Genomic DNA, 27,456 nt, shown 5'->3' on the forward strand with positions numbered 1-27,456 from the left:
CCTTGGTGTATTGTGGACTGAGTTTTTTCAAAGGTTGTCTTCAACCGGTTTTGTCTGCCATCACATCCAAACAAGTTGATCTTCGTTTCTTCAGTCCATAAAACATTTCTTCACTTTTTAACTTCTTCTTGTCCAAACCAACTAATATGACCTGAAAGGTATTTTGAACGAGATGCAATGCTTTTGTTTCTATGAAAAGGCACTCTTCTTGCGATCCTCTAATGATCCTGCGATTTTCTCTGGTATTTCTTAGTTGGCTAAACTGTTTTTTGCCTCTCTGTGGATTAATAACGCTAGTGACTCGAGAGATCCAAAAGCTCCTAGCGATTTCTCTTAGTAATTTTCCTTCTTTCACTGTTTTTCACGGACTATAATTTTCTAAACATTAATTTAAATTTAATTTTATTATTAAATGTTCCAGAACGAACTTACTCTCTTATAAAAGTAAAGTCTTTAAGAAATAATTGATAATTGTTTTGGATCAGCTTCTTTAGGATGTAAAACAAAAAAAACAAAAAATGTATTCGGATACCCTATCTTATTGAGATGACATAGTTAGTAAAGCAACTATCCAATTATGAAACACGACCATTTTTGTAAATCCCTCGTGCCATTTTAAAAAACAAAATAATAAATTGGATGGCGCAACAGTCCGTTTGTGAACTAGGGATTAGTGACTGACAACTCTCAACCATTCCTGTGAGCGAGTACTGTTGTCAGGGACGGAAGGGACCTAAAGTTTTAAGCTGAAACCGAACGGCAAATTTGAGAAAGCAATTTTCATGACAAGAATTATTCTTGGAGAATTTGTCAATTCATCGCAAGAGGCAGTATCCGCGAAAAAAAAAACTTTAGGTGGCATAGGCAGGGATCGAACCCAAGAACTCTCGCATGACAGTCCATGGCACTTTTTTTTTTTTTAAATTCATTTTTATTAATTCATTCTTAAACCTATCTTAAAGCTAGACAAAAATTCATAAAACTAGCCTAATTATCCATAACTTACAACTAACTTAATGGTCCCATATGGACACTCTAAGTTAAAATATAACACTAGCTACTAATGCATTTCGGTCCTAAGATCTATTTTACTTCAATTTATATTTTATTTATTTATGTATTTATTATAAAATTTTGAAAAAAAACTAATATCAAGATCCTTTTTTTTATTTTTACTTAAACAAACTTAAAATAAGGTCCTTAATATAAAACTAACTAACTTAAACTACCTATTCTACCTATAAACTACTTAAAACTAGAACAACCACAGCAGCAAATCTTACTATCTAACATTTTTGTTTTTCATATTTTGTTGTCTTCTTTTTTTTTATTCCATGTTTTGTTTTTTATTTAAATGTTTTTTTATTCTATTTTTTATTTTTTGTATTTTTTTATTGTTTTTTTTTTTTTCTATTTCTTTTTATGCCACCATGTCTATTCTAATTAAAACTAAACCCTAAAACTATAAAACAAGTATGTAAGCCGGCCAAGGCTTAAAACCCCATCCCGACTACCCACTATCAAGTGCCGATTGAAGCCACCAAAACTGGTTCTCCTGCTTCACCCTATCAGTTCGGTCCCGTTCGGACACAGCCCTCTGACCCTGGTCAGAGCAGCATTTATATGTTTATCGAAATATAAATACTGATCTACCCAGATACCGAGGTATTTCACTACACTTTTGCTCGCTAATGGCTGCCCGTGAAGATGAACGATGACCATCTGGCGCCAATTCTTGCACGTATCCCTCGTGGCCCTAGCCAATGGAGTCCGCAACAGAATTGTGTCCGACTTCTGGATATTTATTTTCAGTTCCCAGTCGTCGCAATATCGCTGAATCTTGTCGAAATCACGCTGCCAGAGAATTCTAATAACCTCAACCTTTCCGGCCGTTCTGTACGCAATTAGATCGTTGGCGTACGCAATTGCCTTTGTAAGATTACCTATCAGATCGCTGGTGTAAATGCTGAAGAGAATCGGTGAATTCACCGCTCCCTGTTGAAGACCATTTTTAATTGAAAGTGCTGTGGTAGAAGTTACATTGCCACTTTTGACAACAAACTTTCTACCGTTACAGTCCATGGCACTAACCATAATGCCACGTGTACTCGTGCCATTTTACTTAACGATATTGTCCGCGTTCGATTAGATAGAGGGATTCCACAACAAGAATGAGGTTCTTTAATTTTAACAAAAGGTAAACAAAACCTTCCAAGGGTACCAGCCACAAATCGTAAACTTGTAAAGACGATCAGGGGAACATCGTAGTAGAACCGCAATCTATTTTGAGAATATGGAAAGACCACTTCTACGAATTATGTAACGGCGATGACGAATCGCATTATGATGTAAGGAAAATAGAAGCCCTAAACCTATGCGATGCGGATCAACAATTCCGCCTACCCGACCTCTACGAAGTGAAGATAGCCACATACATCTAAACTGAAGTACAACAAAGATGCTGGAGCTGACGGCATCGCTGCCAAATTATTCAAAGCAGCAGTCAATGACTTGATGGAGAGTATGCACCGACTCATCTGGAAAATATGGTCGGAAAAGAGCATGCCCTATGAGTGGAGTCCCAGCATAGTTTGCCCAATACACAAGCAAGGAGATCCTTTAAATCGTGCCAACAACGGAGGCATCAGTCTCCTGAACATTGCATATAGGATCCTTTCTGCCGTAATATAAGAACGTCTGAAGCCGTTCGTAAAAGACAATCTTATACGTTTGTGCAGATGAAGAATGCACGCTGCTTTATCAAGGTCGGTAAAGATCTCACCGGTGCATTTGATGTCAAAAAAAATTTAGACAAGGCGATGCACTGTCATAAGACTTCTTTAACATAATATTCCAAAGGTCTATCCAATTACTCGGATACGCACCTGATATAGACATAATTGGAAGATAAACGTTTTGTCAGTGGAGGATTTTTGAGCATTGCGACGGAAGCGGAAAAGGTCAAACGAAAAATAAATCTTGCAAACCGTTGCTTCTTTGGACTAAGAAGACAATTGAGAAGTAAAGTCCTCACTCGAGCATCTAAAATCACCATCACCATGTAAGACGCTCATCATCCCGTTTCTTATTAGTGGCACTGAGGCCTGGACCCTTTCAAAGTAAGATGAGAACGTCTTAGGATGCTTCGAGAGAAAAATTCTTGGGGCGATTTTTGGTCCCGTCTGCATAGATGGAGCTGAAGGATGAAAAGATACAACGAAGAACTATACGGGCTGTAGAGCGACACTAACCTGGTTAAAAGAATACAAGTCCAACGACTTAAATGGCTGTGTCATGTAAACCAAATGGACATCAACGCTCCAGCCAGGAAGTTCTTCGAATATAATTCCAAGGAACTGCGCAGTAGAGGAAGACCGCAACTCAGGTGGCATACGCAGGTTGGAGAAGATTTCAACCAACTTGGCGTGCGAAACTGGAGACAGTTAGTTACTGATCGACCTGGATGTCGTTTGAGGCCCAGGTCCGCCCTGAACTGAAGTACCACCTTAAGTAAGTAAGTAAATATGATGACGATTTACCTACAGAGGGTCCACAATTAAGGCCAAAGAGAGGAGTTTTTGAGCTTTAGAAGTAAATTAAAGTCTAAAAACTTTTTTTTAATTTTAGAACATGTTCTTGTCTAAATAAAACAACAAAAGTAATTGTTACTATTTCTACAGCTTTTGCAGTTTCAATGCAGTTAATGGTTTTCTGCATTTTGATGTTGTTCTTTTTTTTTTAGTAATTCTTATTTTTCTTTTTTATAATGAAAGACCATTTTGATTTTACCAAAACTTCTTCTTAAAACTTTCTTTCTTAACTTAATAAGGAATGATCATTTAGTGAGTTACAACAACAAATCAATTGTAAATCCCCTTACTTTTTGTTTTAACTACTGTAACTAGTAAATTACTCATCCATAACCACTAACACCTTTTTACGAATTTGTCTTTTTATCTATTTCAATTTCCACACAATTTAATTGAACATAATTTCAAGTGCATGAAATGTACCTACACTTTTTGTGCAATACTTTCTTAGTCATAATATAGAGAACGTATGGTTATCAATTTATCTAAAATAATATTACACAAATAGTATAATTCAAAATATGTGTACAAGCAAATGTAGTATTACATTCTCTAGAAAGTCTTTATAAACAATAGTTGAGTCAATAAGTGAACTAGTCAGACGAAATGTATCAACTTGTAATTGCATTTATTACTTCTCTATTGTTGACAGTCGTGGCATCATTGCCCACAAATTCTAATAACTTAATAGATCCTGAAATTCCAACTGATTCTGAAGCTGACAATTTTTTGGATATCGATAAATTTGCCAATAGCACCGCGTTTACGGTAGTTGAAAACGGTACAAATCTTCGTTATACGTTTGGAAAACGTGTTAAATGTAAGTGCATGGTCCAATATCATGGGCACTTTTTCCCTAAACATTGTAACCATTTAATTTATTACCTATAATCTTTTAGCCGATCGCCTTGTTTCCCAAAATACTGAAACAAATTATTGGCCTACACCACAAAATGTCACTCTAATATTACAATACCCGGGTAGTGGACAGGGTGCAATTATTACATTTGTTGAAGTTGTTGTCAATCAGAGTTCTAATATTGGATTAGCTCGCGTGATAGCAGGTGGAATTGGGAAACGCTTCATGGCGACCATAGTTGAAGGCAATAGAACGTTTTGGTTTAATTACTCCGCACATATATATGGAATTTGATAGTTTAAATATAAACAAAATAATATTGCAATTACTTTCTTAATTATTTATGCAGTTTTTTTATTTGCCTAAAAGCTTAAATATTAAGATAAAATATGTCAAAAGATTACAAAAAGGCGAGTTTTTTGAAAGTAATTATTCATATGCCACATAAATAGTCGTCCATTATTCTTTTAACTCAAATCCTGAAAAAAATCAAAAAATTCACACAGTCTCATCAATTATTGTTTGGTGTGTTCAGTTTATCAATTTATGGGCAAGAAATGGTTACAACCAAATCTCTATCTAGCTAAAGAAGAGGAAAAATATTTAAATAAAAAGAGCAGTGACGAACCAAATTCAAAGAATAATCATTGATGCCGATTTTCATAGAAGAACCACCATATTAACAAGGATCCAACGTTTTGGGAACGCTAATTTTCACAAACGAAAGTAAATTCAACCGTCATGGATAGCATAGACACATGGCACAAAACAAATTAAATGATTTTGCTGGGTTTCAAACAGCCACCAACAAGGAACCCCTGGTTTGACGAGGAATGTCGGCAGGCAAATGCAGCCAAACAACAGGCACGCAAAAGGGCGCTGCATAAAAGGACGAGAGCTGCTCGTGAGTTATATGAGCAGAAGAGGCGAGAGGAACGCCGACTTCTCAGAAGGAAAAAGAGAGGGCTAAGAAACGTGCGGTCGAAGATGTTGAGAGGTATAAAAGCAGGAATGAGGTTCGAAAGTTTTATGAACAGGTGAAACGAAATTCATACATCATTCATATATAAACCTAGAATCGAAGGCTGCAAAGACGAAAGTGGAAACATCATAGTGGAACCGCAGTCAATGCTGAGGATATGGAAGGACCACTTCTGCAGACTGTATAACGGTGACGAAGAACTGAATTCCGCTGTCAGGCAGGATCATCCATTCAATATAGACGACGAAAGCCAACAATCCCGTCCTCCCGACTTAGACGAAGTAAAGATTGCCATATCTAAGTTGAAGTCTAATAAAGCTGCTGGAGCGGATGGCTTGAATGCCGAGCTCTTTAAAGCAGCTGGAGATAAGTTGGTTAGGAGCATGCACCAACTTATCTGTAAGATATGGTCGGAAAAAAGCATGCCCGATGAATGGAACCTCAGTTTTGTTTGCCTGATCCTGAAAAAAGGAGAACCTCTAAACTGCACCAACTATAGAGGAATCAGTCTACTTAACATCGCCTATAAAATCTTCTCTGCCGTAATATGTGAACTTCTAAAGCCCATCGTCAACAACCTGATAGGTCCTTATCAGTGTGGTTTTAGACCAGGAAAGTCCACAGTTGATCAAATATTCACATTACGGCAGCATCTACAGGGACGAGCTGTATAGAGCCATGTCTAGTTTTGGCATCCCTGCCAAACTCGTCCGTTTGTGCAGGATGACCATGGAGAATTCCATAAAGGTTGGAAACAACTTAACAGCACCTTTTGATTTCAAAAAGGTTTTAGACAAGGTGATGCGCTGTCATGCGATTTTTTTAACATCGTGCTTGAAAGAATAGTGCAGAGCTCACACGTCAACACTAGAGGCACTATCTTTCAAAAGTCTGTCCAATCACTGGCATAATGCTGATGACATTGACATAATCGGAAGAACTCAGCGTGATGTCAATGGGGCTTTTGTGAGTATTGAGGCAGAGGCGGCAAAAATGGGTTTAACGGTTAATGAGGGCAAAACAAAGTACATGCTGTCGTCTAGAAAGGACATACAACACCGACGTTTTGGTCAAAACGTCACAATCGACAGACGTAACTTTGAGGTAGTCAAGGACTTCGTCTACCTAGGCTCCGCTGTAAACGCAGAAAACAACACCAGCGCTGAGATCAAACGCAGACTAAGAAAGCAATTGAGTGGTAAAGTCCTCTCTCGAGGGACCAAAGTGTTGCTATATAAGACCCTTATCATCCCCGTCCTGCTATACGGTGCAGAAGCATGGACCATGACAAAAGCGGATGAAAGCACCTTGGGTCGCTTCGAGAGAAAAGTTCTTCGTGTGATCTACGGTCTCGTATGCATCGAAGGGGAGTGGAGGAGAAGATGGAACGACGAACTGTACGGGCTGTACAGCGACATAGACTTGCCCAGAAGAGTAAAAGTTCAACGACTAAGATGGCTGGGTCACGTAGAGCGCATGGAAACCAATGCTCCGGCCCGGAAAGTCACAGGACAGCGCAGTAGAGGAAGACCGAAGACCTCACCCAACTTGGAGCGCGAAACTGGAGACATCTAGCTAAGGAACGAGCTAGATGGAGAAGTTTGTTGGGTGAGGCCCTAGTTCACACAGGACTGTAGCGCCACCTAAAGTAAGTAAGTAAGTAAGCTGAAAAATTAGGTCCTGGACTAACCACATTCTTAAAGGTCATTTCTGCTTAGGAGCTGCTAGGTATAGAGTCTCCCAATCGCTATACACATTTGATAGTCCCATTCAGAGCGATATCTACTCCGAGGGTTTGCATTTCCGAATTCCATGGTTCCAATATGCAATCATCTAGGACATCCGATCCAGGCCCAGGAAGATCTCATCACCCACGGGATCCAATGACTTGCAGATGATCAACATCTCCCTGCGTGTGGTGTTGAACTCAGATTCCTAACTGAACTGCCAACTGAATTTGGACTGCTACCCAATTACAAAACGTGCTCAGGTTTCCCTATTGATTCGCAAGGAGCTAGTTAACCATGCCCGTGTCTTCAACTTCATCATGGACGATCTCTTTCAACGGTTAAGTTTCGGAACCGAACAGGGCCGTTCGTGAAGGACAAACAAGTCTCTCAACAGGAAGCTCAACGGGTTGTGTTCTTAGTCGAACGTGTAAATAATTGAAACAACAGAAAATCGTTCATGCCGAGGGAGAAGCCGAAGCCGCTAAGCTGTTGGGTCTTGCTGTCAAACAGAATCCAGCCTATTTCAAATTAAGGAAGATCCGTGGTGCTCAAAGCATAACTAGAACCATTGCCGCCTCAAAAAACAAGGTCTACCCCTCAGCCAGAAGCCTTATGCTCTACATTAATCATTCAAGATCCAAGCTTACATAACATGACTGAAAAAGCTTACAAAAGTAAATAGATTTCTTCTAATCTTACATAACTTTTTTGTGAAATTCATTTTTCAATAAAAAAAAACAAATTGTGTAAAAAAAGTTATAAACAATGTACCATACAAATTTAAATCTCTGAAAATATTTCAAGTTACACCTATTGCTAATTTGTTTGTACTGCAACTGTATATTTAAATAGCTTAACTTTTTAAAAAACAGGTTAATTTGTTTTATGCTATTTGATTTGCGAAAGCTTTAACGCCGCTTTTCAAGATGATACAAATTCGATGTTCTTTCAATTATGCGCATTACTAAGCACAGGGTCCAGCAAACAAAACTTTTATTTAGCATTAGGCCCTTATTGCGAGTGAGAGAAAAGCTGGTTTCATTAATGGAAGCGACATCTGGACATCGCTAAAGGAATTTGCGGAAAAGCCCTAGCAAAAAAAGGTGGGAAAAGTTTACTGCCGAGCTAAACAGTCTTGGGCCTCCTATGCGCACCTGTCATAAATGCATTAAGGTAGTTTTTGCATCATTTGTAAACCAACCAAATATTAAAGCTTTTGCGATAGGTTTGGGCAGATCTTAAATTTAAAATAAAACCGAGATCCAGGCGACTGGTGGTGGGCCCAACCGTTTGCACAAGTTCAGTAACTTGGAGGAAAGTGTAATGGGATTACTTTCTATGGATGTATCCATTGATCCACCTGGCCTGGAGATTGGACTAGCAATTCCAGACAGCATGAAGAATGATAAGAATGACATTACCAAGGACAATATGGAAGTCGAAGAAGACCCAGATTTGATTGATATTGATTTGTCGGAACATTTTTTTCGTAACACAAAAATCAAAACATTTACCAGATGGTCATATGCCAAACTAAAAAATACCAATGTATACGAGAAAAAATCCTTAAAATTTCCCTGCTGACTTATTTTAAAGGTTAGGTAAACAGAAATACTTTTAACTTAAAAATATTTAACCGTATCTACACAAGTCGTTGACATGCCGCATAAGAAATATACATTCTTGTTTCCACCCAATACACCAAAAACAACATTTATCGATACTTTCGACAATTGTCAACGACACCGCGAAAAATATCAGTAGTTTTCGAAATTTCCAAACTTTTGTAAAATTCAAAAACATACTTTTTCAAATGCAGTAGAAATTAAAAAAATTATAATTTGACGAAAAAACATTTTAGTTTCGTATCAAATATTTTTTTGTATTTATTTTCTGATTTCTTGTATAAAATTATATACATACAAAACATTTTGCTCCTGTTATAATCATCGATTGCTTTTATAATAATTATATTAAAGGTAATATTATAAAAAAAAACTTTAAATAAAGTTTTTTTTGGGCTGATTAAACTGCTAATCTAATTAACAGTTTATCTACTTTATTTTTAGTTGAATAATACCAATTTTACTTACTGCATTTTGGAAGGGCAAAATGTATACATATATTTTTTATTAATTTTGTTTTGCAGTTTTAAACGTTTTAACTTTATTTTTATAAATTATTATAAACAAAGTAATAATTAACTCATTCTCAAAACTTTAAATTTGTTTTAATGTAAATTATAACATTAAAATAATAATAATGCGTTTAAAAAAAAAATGAAACAGTAGGAAAACAAAAACTTAAGTTGGAAAATTAAATGTTTAATTAAGTATCCCTTCTGCGGAATATCTTATTCTGAAACATCAATAGGAATTGACGTTGTGAATGTTGGTGTTTCCAGTTCCTCATGTTTCTTCATTTTGAGCATCTGAAAATATTAAACATAGAGATAAATGATTAATGTGTTTGTATGTTTATTGTTGCAATAGAAAATAGAATTGAAATTTCATGCAGGTGAAGGTATTAATTCGATATAGTGAAACATCACCGATGGTATATTTTTTAGGTATGAATTTAATACATGTCTTTTTCATGAATGAATTGATAATAAGATTAATGAATACATGTTTTAGGAATGCCTAAAATGCCTATGAAAAACAATTGCTTTGCAAGTCGTATTCTATTTTTAATTTTAGCATAATAGTTCTTTTAATTTGTATTCATTTCAGGGGAATAACAAAATATTTTAATAACTTAACATGACTCAATGAGTATAACAATTAACCCAAGTATTTGTTGGACTATTAGTTAGTTTTACGTTATATAAAGTCACGATAAGTCTCGATACAATACAATTTTTTTATACAAAAAACAGCCAACATAATTATATTCCATCATCAAAAGCAGTTGATAATGTTAAATCTCTGGCATTCTTCAAATTTAATTCTGTTTTTGATAAGACTCTACGGAACAAGTGTCCTACCTGACAATAAAATTTCACTTTTCCAATGAGTTTTGATGGCATTAATCTAAATCCAACTTTAAAATTCATATATCACATCAGATATTTGAAATATTACTTTTTAAAATTCCAAAAAACGCGTATATAAACTTTTTGAGGCTATCTTAAGTTATAATGTAGCTTTATTTCAATAAGATCCGTGATGGTTTTCCATAACTATAATCTCTTTCTTTAATATTCAATTCAAATATTTTTAAAAAACTGAAAGAAACACTAAACCATTTATTTATGCTAAAATGGTTTTCAACAGAAAAAGGCAAAAAGGTTTTAAAGTAAGTTTTGTAGAAAAACTGAGAGTAAGAATAAGTTGGATTCGGCGGTTCAAAAATAAAATGAGATGGGCAGATGATACTTTTGATGGGTTTTGAACATTTTCCACTACCATAGGCAGGCTGGGGTGGATGATGGCAGATCAGCCTTTTGGGAATCGTGATGGTGAATCACGTAGGGTGAGAAGGGGATTAAGTTTCTTTCTCAGTGATTTTAGAATATTTTTTTAAGTCTTTCGGTTGAGAGAGTTAATGGTATTTACCGATTTCAGAGCACTGTGATCATTTTTTATCTCACTCACACATAGGGAGAGCTCATGAAAATTAAGAAAATAGGTGGAAAGGTCATTGTTCACACAAGAGTTACATTTCCAGAATATAATTAAATTCATTAAAGATTTAAAGTTATCGTCCGATAAAAACCACACTCGACGGATTCAGAACTTTGGGAACGTTCAATGGGTAGATTGCAATTTGAACAAATCTTAGACATTTTAGGAAATAATCTACAACCGACTCAGAGAGAAATTAGGCGATGACTGAGATTTTGTAATCTAATTGTAAATGTTAAGATCTCAAATTGATGTGAATAAATAAATAGTAAGTAAGTGATTTTATTTTCAAATTTAAATATTGTATAATATAAAGATTAAATAATCAAGTATAGCATGGCAATTCCATCTGCCAGATTAACATTTTAATTGAATTACTGTAACATAATCACACTGTGTCTAAGCTTTTTAATTATCAAAAAATTGTATTAATATAAATTTGTTCAAAAGATTTCATCGAGAATTCTGTTTCGATAAGCTTGGGCTATTTTGCAGTACATAAACAGTTTTTTTCACCTCCGTTGTATTTAGATAGGCTATCATTTCTGCCTTAGTTAAGAAGTTGCAGTCGAAGAAGGATCGCCTAGTTTCCATTAAAACCGGACATTTCCCTAGGAAATGAAAAACATCTTCTCTTTCTCTGTGGTTACACAAACTACATAAGATTAGGAGATCCTCTCTGTGTGGCATATAATTCAGTTGAAGAAGTTCAGCACGCAGTCTCAACATCGTTTGAATTTCTCTTCTCTAAAGTAGTTTTTTGGGCCTAGACTATGACAAAGTTGAGTGTAGATTACTAGGTATTTAAACTCATTTACGGCCTCAATAGGTATTGAATTAAGGAACCATCTTTCATTCTGACTATTTCTTCCACCTCCATTTCTGAAGACCAGTATTTTCGATTTGTTAAGGTTCACTTGGAGTTTCCACGTAGTACAGTATCTATATAGTTGGTTGATCATCAACTGAAGCGTTTGTGGTGCTGCTGATAGAAGCACTATGTCGTCAGCGAGAAGATCCTTTATAGTAGTCGTCGCAAACTCAACTCCTCCAGAAACATAATCTGTTAAATCTTCTATAAAAAGTGCGAATAGAAGAGGGCTCAGCGAACAGCCCTGTCGAACAACTGATTCCGTTTGAAACCATTCCGAATATTCCTATCCATTCCAAACAGCTGCCTTTGTTTCGTTATACAGATTTTGTAAGACTTTTCCAAACTTTGAAGACATCCCCAGTGCATAGAGTTTGTAGATAAGCGCTCGTCTATCCACAGCGTAAAAAGCTGCTTTAAAATCTACGAAAAAGCTGTACAGTTTTTTCACGTTTTGAAGAAAAGTTTCGGCGATACTTTTTAGCACAAAGATGTGATCAATCGTAGAGTAACCAGACCTAAGACCAGCTTGAAATTCTTTTAATGTGATGCAAAATTGACGAAAATATTTTATATAATGCATTAAGAAAGTTATCCCACGGTAGTTCTCTGGATTTTGTGTACTTCCTTTTTTGTGAATCGGAAAAATTAAGGCGGTATAATACCATGTTCCAGAATTTGGTTGAATGAAATATAAAGTTTTTCAATAAGTTCCCATGTTCCGTATTTATAAAACACAGCCGGTATTTTGTCGGTGCTTGCCGCTTTGCCATTTTTTAAGGTTTTTAAAGTGCGTCTTATCTCCTCTTGTGTTATTGGCGCATGTAAGAGAATATTGTCGAATTTAGGTTCAGTATACGATATATTTACGGAGATGGACGAGGGATTTAAGAGTTCTTTGAAATGTTGACAGAGCGCAATCGATGTTAGATTTCGGTGAATATTAAACTTATTTCCATTCAAAAGCTTTACCAGACTCCAAAAATCTGTAACATTCTTACAGTGTGACAACCTTCTAGACTCTTCTATAAAATATTGGTTTCGTTTTTGTTTACAAAGGTCTTTGTATATCTTATTGGCTTCTAAGTATTTATCTTTGCTGTATTCATTATTGTAAACTCGAAGGGTCTTCAGCCATGAATAAATAAATAAATAAATAACATATTCTTTTAAAACTTTTCAAAACTTCATAAGAATCCAACAAAGACTTATAACTAATGAGAATTTCCAGAAACTAAGTCAAGTACTAAAATGATTAAAATTTTATCTACAGCAGAAAGATGTATTGATTGTATTTTGCAAAATCATCATACAATTTATCGTTAAGAGATATTTTAATTTGAAACTTAGCCTTTAAAACTCGGTTTTTGTAGGTTTTTAGCATTTTAAAGGGTATATTTTGAAAACCTGATGTGATAGAAAAACTAAATGGCGAGATTCGAATTTAGTACACCTTAATCATTTAAAAAAAGTATTGTAAAACAACTTAAATTTGTCGACTATAATAGCTTTAAATGCAATCTACCCCAAGGAACTGTTAGACTTTATTTGATTAAGAAAACCCTGCAAACATTTAAGTTGATCGGCTCCAACGAGGTAACCGTCGGAGCGTAGTTTTCTCCGCAACGTATCCTTCGTCGGAAACTCAATTTCGGTCCAAGGTAGCTCTCGGAAGAAATTTTACAGAATTTCGAATTTCGCCGACGTATTGCGATGGATATACTTTTCAGGCAGAGTTGTGCAAATTAACCGATTTATCGAAAATGCGATGTTTTCCGATAATTTGTTATATAATAAACAACATAGGCGTTTTAAAGCAATGAAAATCGGTGAAATAGTTTAATTTATTGTTTAAGAAAAGTAAATTTTTCGGGTGGCTAAGAGCACGATATACAAAAAATAGAAAATAATTGAGAAACAAAAGCAATGTACGCGAACTATCTGATACGGCGCGCGTAAGTAAATATATCTTCTAAACTTAAATCATCTTGCACATGAGCTACAAACTACGACCTGCGAACTGTGAATGTTCGCTTACAAAAACACTATATGAAGCTATAAATCCTTTGTACGTATCACCCTCCATAACCCATTTGTTTACAGTGTTGTATTTGTAATGTGGACGAATTCAACGAGCAAAACTTGACGTGTTTTCACGCATACATAGAATCAACAACTTGGTTTTTAGGGGAAATTTTATAAAATTGGAGGAAAAATCATGCGCATACTTAAATGAGTTTACGAGTCCGTTTTCCGTTTTAGCTTGTAGGTAAACTAATAAGGCTACCGAGGATTTAAATCGTTACTGGAGTGTTTTTGTTCGCGTATTTTGACTTTTCTTTCACATGAGCTTTATTTCTATTTGCATACAGCGACGAATTGAAGTACCCTTTTCTCCATACTTTCCCAACCATGATCTTTCACACAAAAACAAAACAAGAGTGATATAATGTTGAGGTTATGTTGCATGCGAACAATGGGCGCCTCATAAAGCTAGTGACTACGTAGTCAAAATTCAACTAGCTTTGTGAATGCAAAACTACACTACAAAAATTGTCCAAATGTCAAAATTGTCATTTTCCAAATCTTCCTATCTCTTTTTCCTATCTCATCCTTATCCTACCCTTCCACTTCACCCACCTCCTTACCTTCTCTTGCCTAGCAACAAAATGTTTTTCTTCAATTCTTCTTATCTTCCACATTCAAGAAAAACTTTTGCTTACATAAAAATGCGTTTGCTTTTGTTTCGGAGTAGATTAAACACAAATACAAAACAAATCATCGATCTCCGAAAGCAGTTCTCACAAAAAGAATCTTTCGGAGGACTTCGAAGAAAAATTGTTTGTATCTGTCAAACATAAATCAAACTTAATCGCAAAACATCACATTTAAATTGTATGCGTTGAATTTTGTCTGAAAGAATTTCCGATCAGCAGATCTGAGAACTTCCTTAAAACAAAATGCCTCCGATTTCCGACGAAAATCCCGCTCCGACGGTTACTTCGATACGTTTACCGAATTGTATTGAGGTTAAAAATCAGCTCCAAACAATGACTTAAAGAAATTACTTTAATTTTTAACAATTGTTCGCATTTTGTCTTTTATAGAATTTTTAAATCGTTCTTTAGAAACCACATATTATTCTGTAATGAGTCGAATAGCCGTTCGGGATTAAAAACGAATTTCCTTACTCTCACACTGTGTCTCTGGCATAATCGTATTAAAGGATTTCCCTATGAGATCGTGTTATTTGAATTCAAAGGTCATTTCTATAGGCAAAGATGGTCTTCCAAAAATGACAATTCCGCTTTAATGCGGAATTGTCGCTAGCTTTGTGAATACGACCAATTTATTCGTTGCAGTGTGGATGGTATGTGGAACGCGAATAGAGTTTGACAGTTCGTAGCAACCACACTGCAATTCGTTACTAAATAAATAAATGAATTGGGTGGCGCAAGTCCGTTGGGAACCAGGGCATCTCAACCATTCCTGTGTGCGAGTACTGTTGTCAGGAATGGTGAGGACCTACAATTTTAGGCAGAATCCGAAAGGCTTATTTGAGAAAGCATTTTTTCATGACAAGAATTACTCTTGGAGAATTTGTCAATTCCTCGCAAAAGGCAGTACCCGTGAAAAAAACTTTAGATGGCAAAGGCAGGGTTCGAACCCAAAACCTGGGCCACGTGTACTACTCAAATTCATTACTACCAAACTGTTTTTACAAAATTTTCCTATTTTAAAGAACAAAATGCAAATTTTATGTTGCTAACAATAAGCGGCTGCAAAGTCATACTAACTCTGAAATGGAGACCGTATTAAATGTACGAGACAATGTTCGGAGATTAAGAAGAACCAAGCCTCATGAGCTGATGGGCTAAAAGCTACGGGAAAGTGTTATAACCTTAAACTTCCCCCAATGCGATTTTAAAAATTAAGAAATAAAAATCATTTGTCGATCTTTCATAGATTGGTCCTGATTCACCGGTGGTTTTAGTGCGGTAAGAGTCCCACACTACTCGGTACCGATTCTTACCGAGTGTCTTTTGAAGATTTCCATCGGATATAAAAAAAAAAAAAAAATAAAATAAAAAAAAAAAATAAAAAAAAAAAAAATGTTGCTAACAAAAGTGTCAATTGGTTTCTTATAATTTAAATGTGTTTTTGTTTGAAATTGACTTTTGAAATGTTGTCGATGTTCAGGGTTGTCGATGGTAGCGGAGTGGACATGGAGCTGAGATGACCTGAACCCGATCATCAACCTACAACTTGGGGGTATCCAACACTGGCCGCGGATAGCTAGAGGTAGGGTGGGTAATGGCCTCACTGCACTAACACCCGCAGTGCCCGGATGTGCTTATAGTCTGTCCGTTCATGTTTCCTTAACTTTTCCATATTCCTTGGCCTGATTCATGTTTTTGCTTGCAGGTGAGCTTAAGTTTCGGGGGCAAGATCCCCCCGTCCGAGCTCACGCCGTTCACCGCACGCAGGCCTCTTCCCCCGGAGCTCAACAATCCCACCTAACTTTTTCCAAATCTTTCTCCTGCTTCATCCTTATCCTACCCTTCCACTTCACCCACCTCCTTACCTTCTCTTGCCTACCAACAAAATGTATTTCTTCAATTCTTCCTATCTTCCAATTCTCTTTCAGATCCAAGAAAAACGTTTTGCTTGAATAAAAATGCGTTTGCTTTTGTTTTGGAGTAGATTAAACACAAATACAAAACAAATCATCGATCTCCGAAATTAGTTCCCGCAACAAGAAGCTTTCGGAGGACTTCGGAGAAAAAATTGCTTGTATCTGTCAAACATAAAATCGTTACAAATACCGTATCGCAAAACATCACATTTAAATTGCATGCGTTAAATTTTCTCGGAAAGAATTTTCTATCTGCAGATCTGAGAACTACCTTGAAACAAAATGCCTCCGATTTCCGACGAAAATTCCGCTCCGACGACCGACGGTTACCTCGATACGCTTACCGAATTGTATTGAGGTTAAAAAACAGCTCCAAACAATGAGTGGAAAATGAATTAAAGAAATTACTTTTATTTTTGACAGATTTTCGTATTTTGTCTTTAATAGAATTTTTAAATCGTTCTTTAGAAGCCAGAAATTATCCTGTTATGAGTTGAATCGTAAAATAAGCCGGTTCGGAATTAAAAACTAACGTCCTTACTTTCAAACTATGTCTCTTGCATACTCGTATTAAAGGATTTCCCTGTGAGATCGTGTTATTTGAATTCAAAGGTCATTTCTATAGACAAAGATGGTCTTCCAAAAATGACAATTCAGCTTTAATGGAAGAAAAATATGAAATACCTTTACACCAAGAAAAGCAAGTCTTACAATAAAGTCTTACAATAGTATTTAAAAATTATGAAGTCTGGGTTTGAATGTTATAAGTTCAATGATGTAATGTTTGTTTAACTTTTATAAAACACCCAACTCTTTTCTCTTATTGAAATATTTCAAACTTAAATTTAGTTTATATTTGTTGTATTGTATTGTTTTGGTCATAAAATTGACTATCCATTTTACCTTCAAAAAAGCGATAAATGTTATTCAATTATTTCTAAATTGTATGATGTTTGTGTTTTAGCATCTTCCCTACCGAAACCAAGTTGTTAGTCATTATTTTGTATTAAGGAAACACAACAATAAAATAACCGAAAATCGTTCAAATTTTGTTTTCCTATTATTTGACATACCTGCTTAATATCACCTTTAGCCTTTTTGTTTTAAATATTTTTTTTTGGTGTAAGTAGTAAAGAAAATAAATAATAAAAATATTTTAATAAAATTAAAGAAGTCAAATTAAAGAATATAAACATTCTCGGGGATAGAGAAAAAAGTAAAGAATTGCATTTTACTATCAAGTTAAAACTTACCTGTTGTAGTTTATAATGATTTATAATGTCCTGATCGGCTGGACAGGATTGCGTGAAGGCATCTAATTGATACATGTGATACATGTAACGCCACAATGATGACAGGTGAGTCTTGAATACAAAATATCCAACGATTAATTAATAGTTCTGAGATTTATATATATTATCAAAAAACCAACTACTTACGGGTATTTCAAAATCGACAAAATACTTTCCAGCCACTCGAATGTGCTGTAACCTTGGCATAAGTTCACAATCAAAACAACACATAGTATCGCCTGTCAGAAAACGTGTTCCACGTGATGCCAAATGATCGTTGATCTTCTTCAAATGTGATAATAAGGCGTTGTTTTTGTTTTCATCTTTTTTGACCAACATTAGTTTCAATTTAGAATACAGGTTTTCAATCAATGTGGCTACTTCCTTGTCCTGCAAAAAAATGATATCAGGTTTTAATTTAAAAAAAAGTTTCAATTTCAATTTTTGGATATTTCAATTCTTACTTGCACGAAGAGATTGTATCCACCTGGGATGTTCTTCATGATGTGCCTTTCGATTTTGTCATTTTCCAGTATGGCAAGACCATTGTCGATTAGGATTGGTGGATGTGTCGCCTCGAAATTGGTACGAAAATCTGGTGGAGGTTTTTGCATATCAACTGTAGTGACCTTAAAAATAAAAGTGTTTGCGTTAACATTTTCGTTTTAAAAAAATATTATCAAACAAAAACTAGATACATAAAGAAAGTTTTGGGTCTTTTATGTCATTGTGCTGATAAAACTTGTCGGCCCACAACTGTGACTTCTTTAAAAAAAAAATCTTAAGAGTCAGTATAGCTATCATTGAAATCATGCTGGATTTTTTTAAAATGGATATTTGACTTAGTTCCCCTTTGAATAGAAATTAAAGTTATATACTGATGGACCGGAAATTTAATTGCGCAGTTTTCGATAAAAATATATTTCATTTCATTTTTTACACAATTTCAATGACAGATTTCTGGAAGTAAACATGTTTCGGTGGATTTTAAACAGGAAATTTGTTTCAATGACAGACATTTTTCAATGATCGCTATAATCAACCTGCCAAAAAATTCCATGGATTGGTTTCAATGATGAAAACCAATGATAGCTATGATTAGAACCTACATAAGTCTGACATGAAAATGAAGTCGAAACTGTCATCAGGTAATACAAATTCTTCTGATGACGATACTTTTTTTTTTTAAATTTAATTATAAAAAGGAAATAATGTTGGATTGGTGTTAAGGTGATGGATCAAAACACTCGAAGTTAAGCGGCAGAAATTTGTGTTTCATATGTTACGCTCATAAAGCTATTGCTTGGTTAGATTTGCTGCAATTAAAGTTTTTGCTTTACATTTAGATTCTCAGACTTAATAATCAAAAAAAAATTAAATATTAATCTTTACAACATAGGCGTATAAATGATAAATTCTCTACCCGTCCATTTATTTTAATGTAAATAATTTGTCAGTCATAAGGCATTCGAATCAATGTGCATAAACTATAATGACGCGATTGGATATTGGCGTTATCCAAGAACCGTGGATAAACGGCCTCAAGGTGCGAGGCCTCCAAGACAACCAATACGACCTCTTTTATAAAACCGCAGATCAAGACCAAGGTAATCCCAGAACTTGTATTTTAGCTAAGAAACATTTAAAAGGTTTTTATGTCCAAATTTTAGCACTCCCGATCTGACAGTTGTCAGATTTGAAGACAAGAATATACAGGGTTTGCTGATGGCCTCTTTTTACTCTGCCCATAATGCACCATCACCTCCGGAGGAGGTGTGCAAAATCATAACCGAAGCTAACATCAAAAAGGCAAACCTTCTGACCGGAGGCGAGGCAAATGCTCGGCATACCCTTTGGGAAAGTTCTGCGATCAATGAACGAGGTGAGTCACTTTTTGATTTTATTATTGAAAATAATATGACCATTTGTAACATAGGCAATACTCCCACTTTCCTCTTTCCGAGCTCGGAAAATTATGATGGATGGGAGGATGTGCTTGATGTTACTTTAGTAAACAACCGTAATTTATTAGTGGAGAATTAGAGAGTTTCCCCTTTGAATTCGTTTTCGGATCACAAGTGCATTCTTTTTCAAATTAATTTCGAGTCGAAAAACCCTCCGCATTACAGAAATCCTAAAAGAACTGACTGGACGAAATTCAGTCAAATTGCGAATTCCAAACTAAGCAACTTACCGAATCTCACTGAATCGATAGGAGACCTTGAATCAAAGGTGAAAACCTTTGAAACTTCTATAAGTAAAGCTTTTAGAGTCTCTTGCCCTGTTAAATATAGCCGTAAAACCCTTCCTTCGTGGTGTAATGAAGAACTGTCCAGTCTTAGGAAAATGACGAGGACAATTTTCAATATCTACCACAAACATAAGTTTTACCAACCGTATAAAGACTCTCTTAAAATTTACAAGCAAGCCCTGTTATCAGCCAAAAGACAAGGCTGGAGAGAAGACTGTCAATCAATCGAAGACATAAAGGACTCCGCAAGGCTCAGAGAGTTTTATCGAAGGAACATTGTAATCCTTCATTTTTAAAAAAGCCTGATGGAACCTGGACAGCCTCTCCAGCCGAATCTCTTGAGCTACTGATGAAGACGCACTTTCCGGGTTGCGAGAGTGATAACCCCGAATTGCTTCAAACCACAGAGCTAAACGTAGCTCATGTGGAACAAGTCAATTCCGTTATAACCAGAGAAAATATTTTGTGGGCCATCAATACTTTTTCTCCATTTAAATCCCCAGGCATGGATAGCATACTGCCAGTTATGCTTCAAAAGTTGCATGATGTGGCAGTTCCATGGCTGGAACAAATTTTTAAAGGATGTCTCCTTCCCAAACATGTGCCCATGTCGTGGAGACAGTTCAAAGTAGTTTTTATCCCGAAAGTGGGTAGGCGAGGTCACGAATCCGCAAAGGATTTCAGACCAATAAGCTTAACATCTTTTGTGCTTAAAACCTTGGAGCGCATTCTTGATTACCATGTTAGATAAATCCTAGTTGGACGACCTCTCGAAAGCTCTCAGCATGCTTATCTTAAGGGCAAATCTACGGAGACTGCCCTCCATGAGGTAGTGCGTACTGTAGAACAAACAATCTGTTATAAAGAATTTACTCTTGCCACCTTCCTAGACATAGAAGGTGCTTTTAACAACGTCCTTACAGAATCCATAGAAGAATCGCTTCATTCGAGAATGGATCATTTTCATGCTCAGTGGTAGGAAGATTCGAGCCTCTCTAGGCAATACAATCGCAACAAAACACGTGAGTAGGGGAACACCCCAGGGTGGTGTTCTTTCGCCTCTTCTATGGCTTCTGGTCATGGATACAATTCGCTTTAAATTAGAGATATGTGGATTTAAGGCGGTAGCCTATGCGGATGATTTGGTGCTATTGGTGCCAAAGTACACCTCTGTGATTAGTGAAATCACGGAGTCAGCTTTGAAGAAAGTTAGCAACTGGGCCACTAGTTGTGGACATGGAGTTAACCAAAGTTAAACTGAAATGTTGCTCTTTACCACCAAAACTAAAGTACCGCCCTTCACGCTACCTCGACTCAATGGCCAAATCCTATCATTGTCTTCCAGTGCAAAATATTTGGGAGTTATACTCGACCCTAAACTAAACTGGAAACTAAATATTGAAGTACGGGTTAAGAAGGCCTGTGTTGCCTTCTACGCCTGCAGCAAAACTTTCGGCAAAAAGTGGGGACTTCAGTCGAAGATGATTTTATGGACGTACACAGCCGTAGTGCGCCCAATCTTAACATATGGTTCGATTGTGTGGTGGCCTGCTCTTAGCAAAGCCTATAATATTAATAAGCTAAAGAATGTTCAGAGAACAGCTTGCGTGGGCACCACAGGGGCCATGCGTACTTGCCCAACGGACCTTAAACGTTATTTTGGATCTTCTACCAATCTACCTTTTTATTAAATACATAGTTTACTGCCGCGTTATTAGGCTGAAGGAATCAAATAGCTGGTTGTCAAAACCTTATGGTCACAGCAACACTACGAAATTGATTCCCTCAGATATTATCTCGGTAGACACTGACTACTGCACTCCTACTTTAAGATTGGGAGGATGACATCGTGTCGATAGGTTTCGACACAACCATCTTTACTGACGGCTTAAAGATGGAGTGCGGAGTTGGTTCTGGGATCTTTTCTGAGTCCCTAAATGTAGCCAAATCCTTTAGGCTTAATGACTTTGCTAGCGTTTTTCAGGCTGAACTGAACCCAAACCAAACCCGTAATGTGGCTATCTTTACAGACAGTCAGGCAGCTGTCAAAGCCATTAACTCGGCCATATCCTGATCTGGGTTCCGGGCCATAGTGGTATCGTGGGAAATGAACGGGCTGACAAGCTAGCCAAGCAAGGATGGGCCCTTCATAGCTCACTTGCGGAAATGGTTAACATTCCTCTTGGTGCAATGAAGGGTAAAATCTTTTCTATCTACCAAACTGAATCAAACCGAAGGTGGAGCAATTTATCCAACTGCATTATATCTAAGAAGATATGGCTCACCCATAATAAAACCCGTACAAACGATGTTCTATGCAGGCCAATGCAAGACATAGCCAGGATTAATGCGGTTTGTACCGGACATTGGCCTATAGGAGTTCATGCAGAGAAGTTGGGTATCTCTTACAACACCTTTTGCCGTAGCTGTAGTGACCAAGGAGAAAGTGAAACCATAATCCATTTCCTCTGCAAATGTCCTGCTTTAACAAACACCAGAATGAAATGCTTTGGAAAAGCATTCTTTCAAGAACTCGATGAGCTATCTGAGACAAAGATTAGAGACCTAATCTTTTTTCTCAGTGCGACAAAATGGCTCTAACATAATCGCTATGAAGCTTCTCTATAAATCTAACCCTTTCAATCAAAGGTCAAACGAGTTTTTGGTATCAAAACGGCACACTACAGCGCTAATTGGATCTCAGGCTAGGTTGCCTTGGGTCGCCATTTCTACCTACCTACCTATAATGACGCGATTGCATTAGTCGTGTCATGAAGAACTTTTTAAGTTCTTCAAATTTTTTTAGCTACAGCGTCTATCCCACCCAAACAAACCGGGTAAATGTTTCATAAATATATAGTACCTAAAATTTAGGAGCTCTTTGCTCATAAATAAAGGAAATTCAAAATACTTATGACATATTTGTCAGCATGAACTTGATCATGAATAAATATTCTGTTAGAAATTTTACATTCAACTTTTTTTTGTCTAAGGGAACCCCTCGAAAACTAAAAATACATTTATATTTGTTTAAGCGTATGAAAACGAAAAAAAAATACTTGTTACTGTTGGATAATTATTTTGAAATTATATTTGAACTCATTAATTTTATAGCATCATTCCGGATGTTATTGAAACGAAGAAAACAAGAAATTAGAATTACTTAAAAGCTATATTTTGTATCATTGCTCGAAAACTACATGTATTCTAATATTAGGAGAGGAAAATATAGACAGGGTATGACATTCTGTACCAAGTCCAAAATGAGACTTCTAAGAATTTTGAAGATTCGTGATTTTGTAAAAATGTAAAAATCACTTCAGTCGTCCGTTTCTGTTGTAAATTGAATGTGGTTCAAACTATTAAACAATGTAAGAGAAGATATGATGTTTTTAAAATTTTAATAAACTTTTGGAAACTCTGTTCATGGAGTAGCATTGAGTAGCTTCAAATATTTTATTAATTCGAATTAAAGAGAAGATAAACTTTACCTTTAAACTTATCGTTTTCAGTTCTGCTAACAGGTACAAGTCCATGAAATATTCTTGGCAAAAAAGGCAAGCTCCTTTACGTCTTCCATCGATTGTAGATGCCTTGAAAAAATAAAAAAAATACGTATTATTATCTTGTAGTGTATTTAAATTAAATAAATGCTTACACATTCCAGTAACAGCATAGATAGATATTATGTACTTAGTTGTTTAACTCTAATTCAATCATTTATAGTTCTTGGTCATATTATGAAAACATTTTTTCTTAGTTTCTTACTTGATTTTTCAATTTAATTTGCTATAAATTCGGAATCAGAAAAAATCATTTGCCGATTATCGATTGCAATTAAATTTTAACAATGGAATTCTAAAAATATCGAAGTAATTGTTCTTTTGCAATTTTGGTTTAAAAAATTCTAAATACCAGAAGTTACGATTTATTCAAAAATGCATAGTTTTATAGAAAGAAATATTATTTTAATTTATTACATTAATACTTATTTAATCAGGACAATCAATTTTGAGTAACCTACACAAACAATTTTATATAAATTTTATCTTTTAAGATCAGTCTTAACATAGTCTTCAAAAGTTTCAAAATCAAAACTTATTAAAAAGTCTCCTTCTTCACTTGGATTGTTTTGCTCGCAATAAAAATCCAATAAATCAAAGTCATCTTGAAAATCATCTGCAGTTGTTGTAGACTGTACATCCGAAGTATTTTCACCTGTTACACAAACATCTTCATCATTTTCCACTTCATTTGAACTGTTTTCATCTGATGAATCAACTTCATTTTCACTTGATTCCTTCAAGTCTATTTTCTTGAGACTATCGTTCATAGATTTTTCAGGATCATTGCCAAGCTGTGCTTTTTCTTGTTTCTTTTGGTTGGCTTTGCACCTGCGGATGTGTTTCCACAGCGTCGATCGTGGCACTGAAAAGTAACTGGAAGCTAAACGCAACGACATGCCATTCACTCGGACAGCACGAAAAGCCCGAATTAGACGATTTTTAATCTCAAGTTGTTCCACTTTGTCAACAGGGGGCTTGAAACTAACACTCGATGGCAGTTTACCAGCTTGGGCTAGTCGAACTTTATGTAGGTGTACTGTAGATTTGGAAACCTTTAAGGATCTTGAAATTTCTGAAAGAGATTCGCCCGCACAAATGCGATCAACAATCTTTTTATTGAGATCTTCGTTGACTTTCTTTTTCCGCTGGTCACTGTATTTATTAACTTCCTTCCATAAAGTACTCTTTGTCACTTCGAATTCCTTTGCAGCTTTACCAATGGTCATTTCTTCATTGATCACGGCTGCTACAGCATCATCGAGTCTTTCACGTGCTAAGGCACGCTTTGTTTTAGCTAGAGCACGCTTTGTTTTGGGGCTGTTCTCCTTACATTTATTAACCATCTGATCAGTTTCAACAGGTATTTCAACACTAATTGTGTATGGTCCCGGAGTAGCTATTACTTGGGTAACGGTGGAAACGATGCTATCACAAGTTGGAACATCTATTTGACGAGCACATTGAGGAAATGGTGGCTGTATAGGATTTGTGACAATAAAGCTACAACTCGGTTGACGAATGGTTTTTAATTCATATAAAATATACTGATCATTTTCTGAGCAAACGGCCAGAACTGGCTGAAGTAGTGGATCCGGCTCTTTCGGTAACACGCAATCTTCTTCTGATTCAGACACTTCGATGAATTTTGGTTCGTCCTGGAATTTGTAGTTAAAATAATAGGATAATTTATCGCCATGGTGAAGAAGAGAGGTGAGAGAGAGACAAAAATAAGAAGATTGTTAGATCAGTAAAGATTCTAACTTCAAACATATAATTTTACTTTTTCTCAAGAATTTTGCTAATCTACGTTTTTTTATTTAAAATTATATTTTCTAAGAGTAGGAAAAAATTACCTTGTTTTTTATGTTTTAAATTCAAACGTACTAAATTATTAGTTTAGAAAATAAGTTTCGTTAAAGTTGACCAAGTGTAAAACTCTGATCAAAAGCTATTACAATTATAACACTGCTGAGTATATAAAAGGACCACTTCTGCAGAATGTATAACGACGACGACAAACCGAAATTAGCTATCAAGCAGGAATCTTTTAATATAGACGACAAAAGTCCACAATCCCATCTTCCGGACTTATACGAAGTAAAGATTGCCATATCTAAGAAGTCTAACACAACCGCTGGAGCAGATAGCCTGAATGAAGAGCATATGGAAATAATTTGGTTAGGAGCATGCACTAGGTTAGGTTAGGTTGGAGTGGCTGTCCAGATGTCATTGACGCACGTAGACCTCAAGGGTCCATTGTGATACCACTAATGAGGTTACTCATGAGAGAGTAATGAATTTAAACAAACCATTTTGTACTTTTAATAAAGTTAGAGAGACGTTTTGTGTCAATCGTTGCCAGTTCAGTGGTGTTATCGAAGAAGGGATTACCGAGGAAGTTATTCCTTCTAATGGAGATTGCTGGACATGTACATAGAAGGTGTTGGACTGTTTCCTCTTCCTCCTCGTCCATGCAGCTTCTACAGAAGTCATTTGTGTAGACCCCTAGCCTCAGAGCATGTCTTCCTATGAGGCAGTGTCCCGTTATTACTTCAATTGTAGACCTTATACTTTGTCTGCTCAGTGATATCAAGCCTTTTGACCGTTTTAAGTCAATACTTGGCCATATTTGCTTGGTTGCTAGGCAGGTGGTACTCTGTGACCATCTAGCATTTGTTGATTCTAGAGCACATTGCTTGAGAAGATATTTGCATGTAGCAAGTGGTGTTCCTATGTTATGTTTTTATCTAACATAAGGCAGAAGTGTTCCGTTTTTGGCGAGCTCATCGGCTTTGCAATTTCCCGGAATGTCTCTATGGCCCGGCACCCAAATGAGGTGAATGTTAAACTGTTCCGTCATCTCATTCAGAGATGATCGACAATCGTGGACTGTTTGAGAGTTTGTGGAGACAGACGCGAGAGATTTAAGAGCGGCTTATCTGTCTGAGAAGATTCGTATATCCTTACAAGATATAACGTTTTCTTTGAGCCATGATAGTGCTTCTTTAATCGCCATTACTTCGGCCTGGAATACATTACGTTGATTGGAAAGTCTATACGATAGACTGAGATTCAGTTGTTCTGAATAGATACCACTTCCAACTCCGTGATTGGTCTTTGAACCGTTAGTATAGAAGTGTACCGCATCGTCTTCCAGTGGTCTCTCTTCTTCCTAGGAGGATCTTGAAGGGATGGACAAATGGAAGCTTTTACCGAATACCATTTTTGGGGTTGTATAGTCTAAGCGATCTGGGATAGATCTGAAACTGTCTAGAATAGTATGTATGTCCAGTATTGTTACACATGAGTTGGCAGCCACCTTTTTAGAGAAGATGTCAAGTGGTGTTAGGTTTAAAAGCACTTCCAGTGCTGCGGTTGGTGTTGAGCGAAGTGCTCCTGTGATGCACATACCTGCTGACCGCTGGACTTTGATGAGCTTATTTAGATTTACCGTCTTGTCCAGTGCGGTCCACCATACGACGGCTCCATAAATGAGTATCGGTCTGATTACTGAAGTGTATAGCCAGTGGGTTATTTTTGGGGAGAAGCCCCATTTCGATCCTATGGCCTTTTTACAAGTAAAAAGCTCTACAGTAGCCTTTTTTACTCTTTCATCAATATTTGCCTTCCAGTGTTTTGTTTAAAATGAGGCCCAAATATTTAGCTTGGTCGGGAAAGCCTAATGGTAAACCTCTTATCTTGGGTAGGCTAATCTGAGGAATTGTATATCTTCTCCAAAAGAGTATTAATTCTGTTTTGTGTGGGTTGACGTCCAATCCACATTGCTTAGCCCATTTAGTTAGCCTGTTTAGGGCATTTTGTAGGAGTTCCGAGAGAACTTGGGGGTGCTTCCCAGATACGGATATTGCAACGTGCGTCGTCAGCATAGGCAATCACCTTGAAACCTTCTGCTTCCAATGATGTAAATAGAGTATTAATTCAGTTTTGTGTGGGTTGACGTCCAATCCACATTGCTTAGCCCATTTAGTTAGCCTGTTTAGGGCATTTTGTAGGAGTTTTCAGAGAACTTGGGGGTGCTTCCCAGATATCGAT

At 36.3% G+C, this 27,456-nt stretch overlaps 2 protein-coding genes and 1 pseudogene across 4 annotated transcripts in view; 2 read left to right on the plus strand and 1 right to left on the minus strand.

Moving 5' to 3' along the window:
- The first annotated feature begins 4,172 nt into the window (after positions 1-4,172).
- LOC129944120 (uncharacterized) lies at positions 4,173-4,789 on the plus strand. Its single transcript, XM_056053315.1, has 2 exons — positions 4,173-4,410; positions 4,490-4,789. The coding sequence occupies exons 1-2, from the start codon at positions 4,197-4,199 to the stop codon at positions 4,741-4,743; spliced, it is 468 nt and encodes a 155-aa protein (XP_055909290.1). The 5' UTR covers positions 4,173-4,196; the 3' UTR covers positions 4,744-4,789.
- A 206-nt stretch (positions 4,790-4,995) lies between these two features.
- On the plus strand, positions 4,996-8,743 carry LOC129945049 (prohibitin-2-like; annotated as a pseudogene).
- Positions 8,744-9,434: 691 nt separating this feature from the next.
- The window catches only part of LOC129944119 (chloride intracellular channel exc-4), an 85,025-nt gene continuing 67,003 nt past the window's right edge, over positions 9,435-27,456 (minus strand). Inside the window, exons 2-7 of one of the 3 annotated variants that reach the window (XM_056053313.1) lie at positions 23,329-23,430; positions 18,051-18,215; positions 17,734-17,976; positions 17,548-17,658; positions 17,368-17,388; positions 9,435-9,592 (exon numbers count right to left, since the gene is read on the minus strand). In XM_056053313.1, coding sequence (XP_055909288.1) covers positions 9,515-9,592; positions 17,368-17,388; positions 17,548-17,658; positions 17,734-17,976; positions 18,051-18,215; positions 23,329-23,430 — 720 coding nt within the window. In that variant the 3' untranslated portion in view covers positions 9,435-9,514. Of the gene's footprint in view, positions 9,593-17,367; positions 17,389-17,547; positions 17,659-17,733; positions 17,977-18,050; positions 18,216-23,328; positions 23,431-23,778; positions 25,059-27,456 lie in introns of those variants that run through there. The other 2 variants (XM_056053314.1, XM_056053312.1) reach the window with 2 other exon arrangements.

This window comes from Eupeodes corollae, chromosome 2 (genome assembly GCF_945859685.1).
Source record: "Eupeodes corollae chromosome 2, idEupCoro1.1, whole genome shotgun sequence".
In the NCBI taxonomy this organism is placed as follows: Eukaryota; Metazoa; Arthropoda; class Insecta; order Diptera; family Syrphidae; genus Eupeodes; species Eupeodes corollae.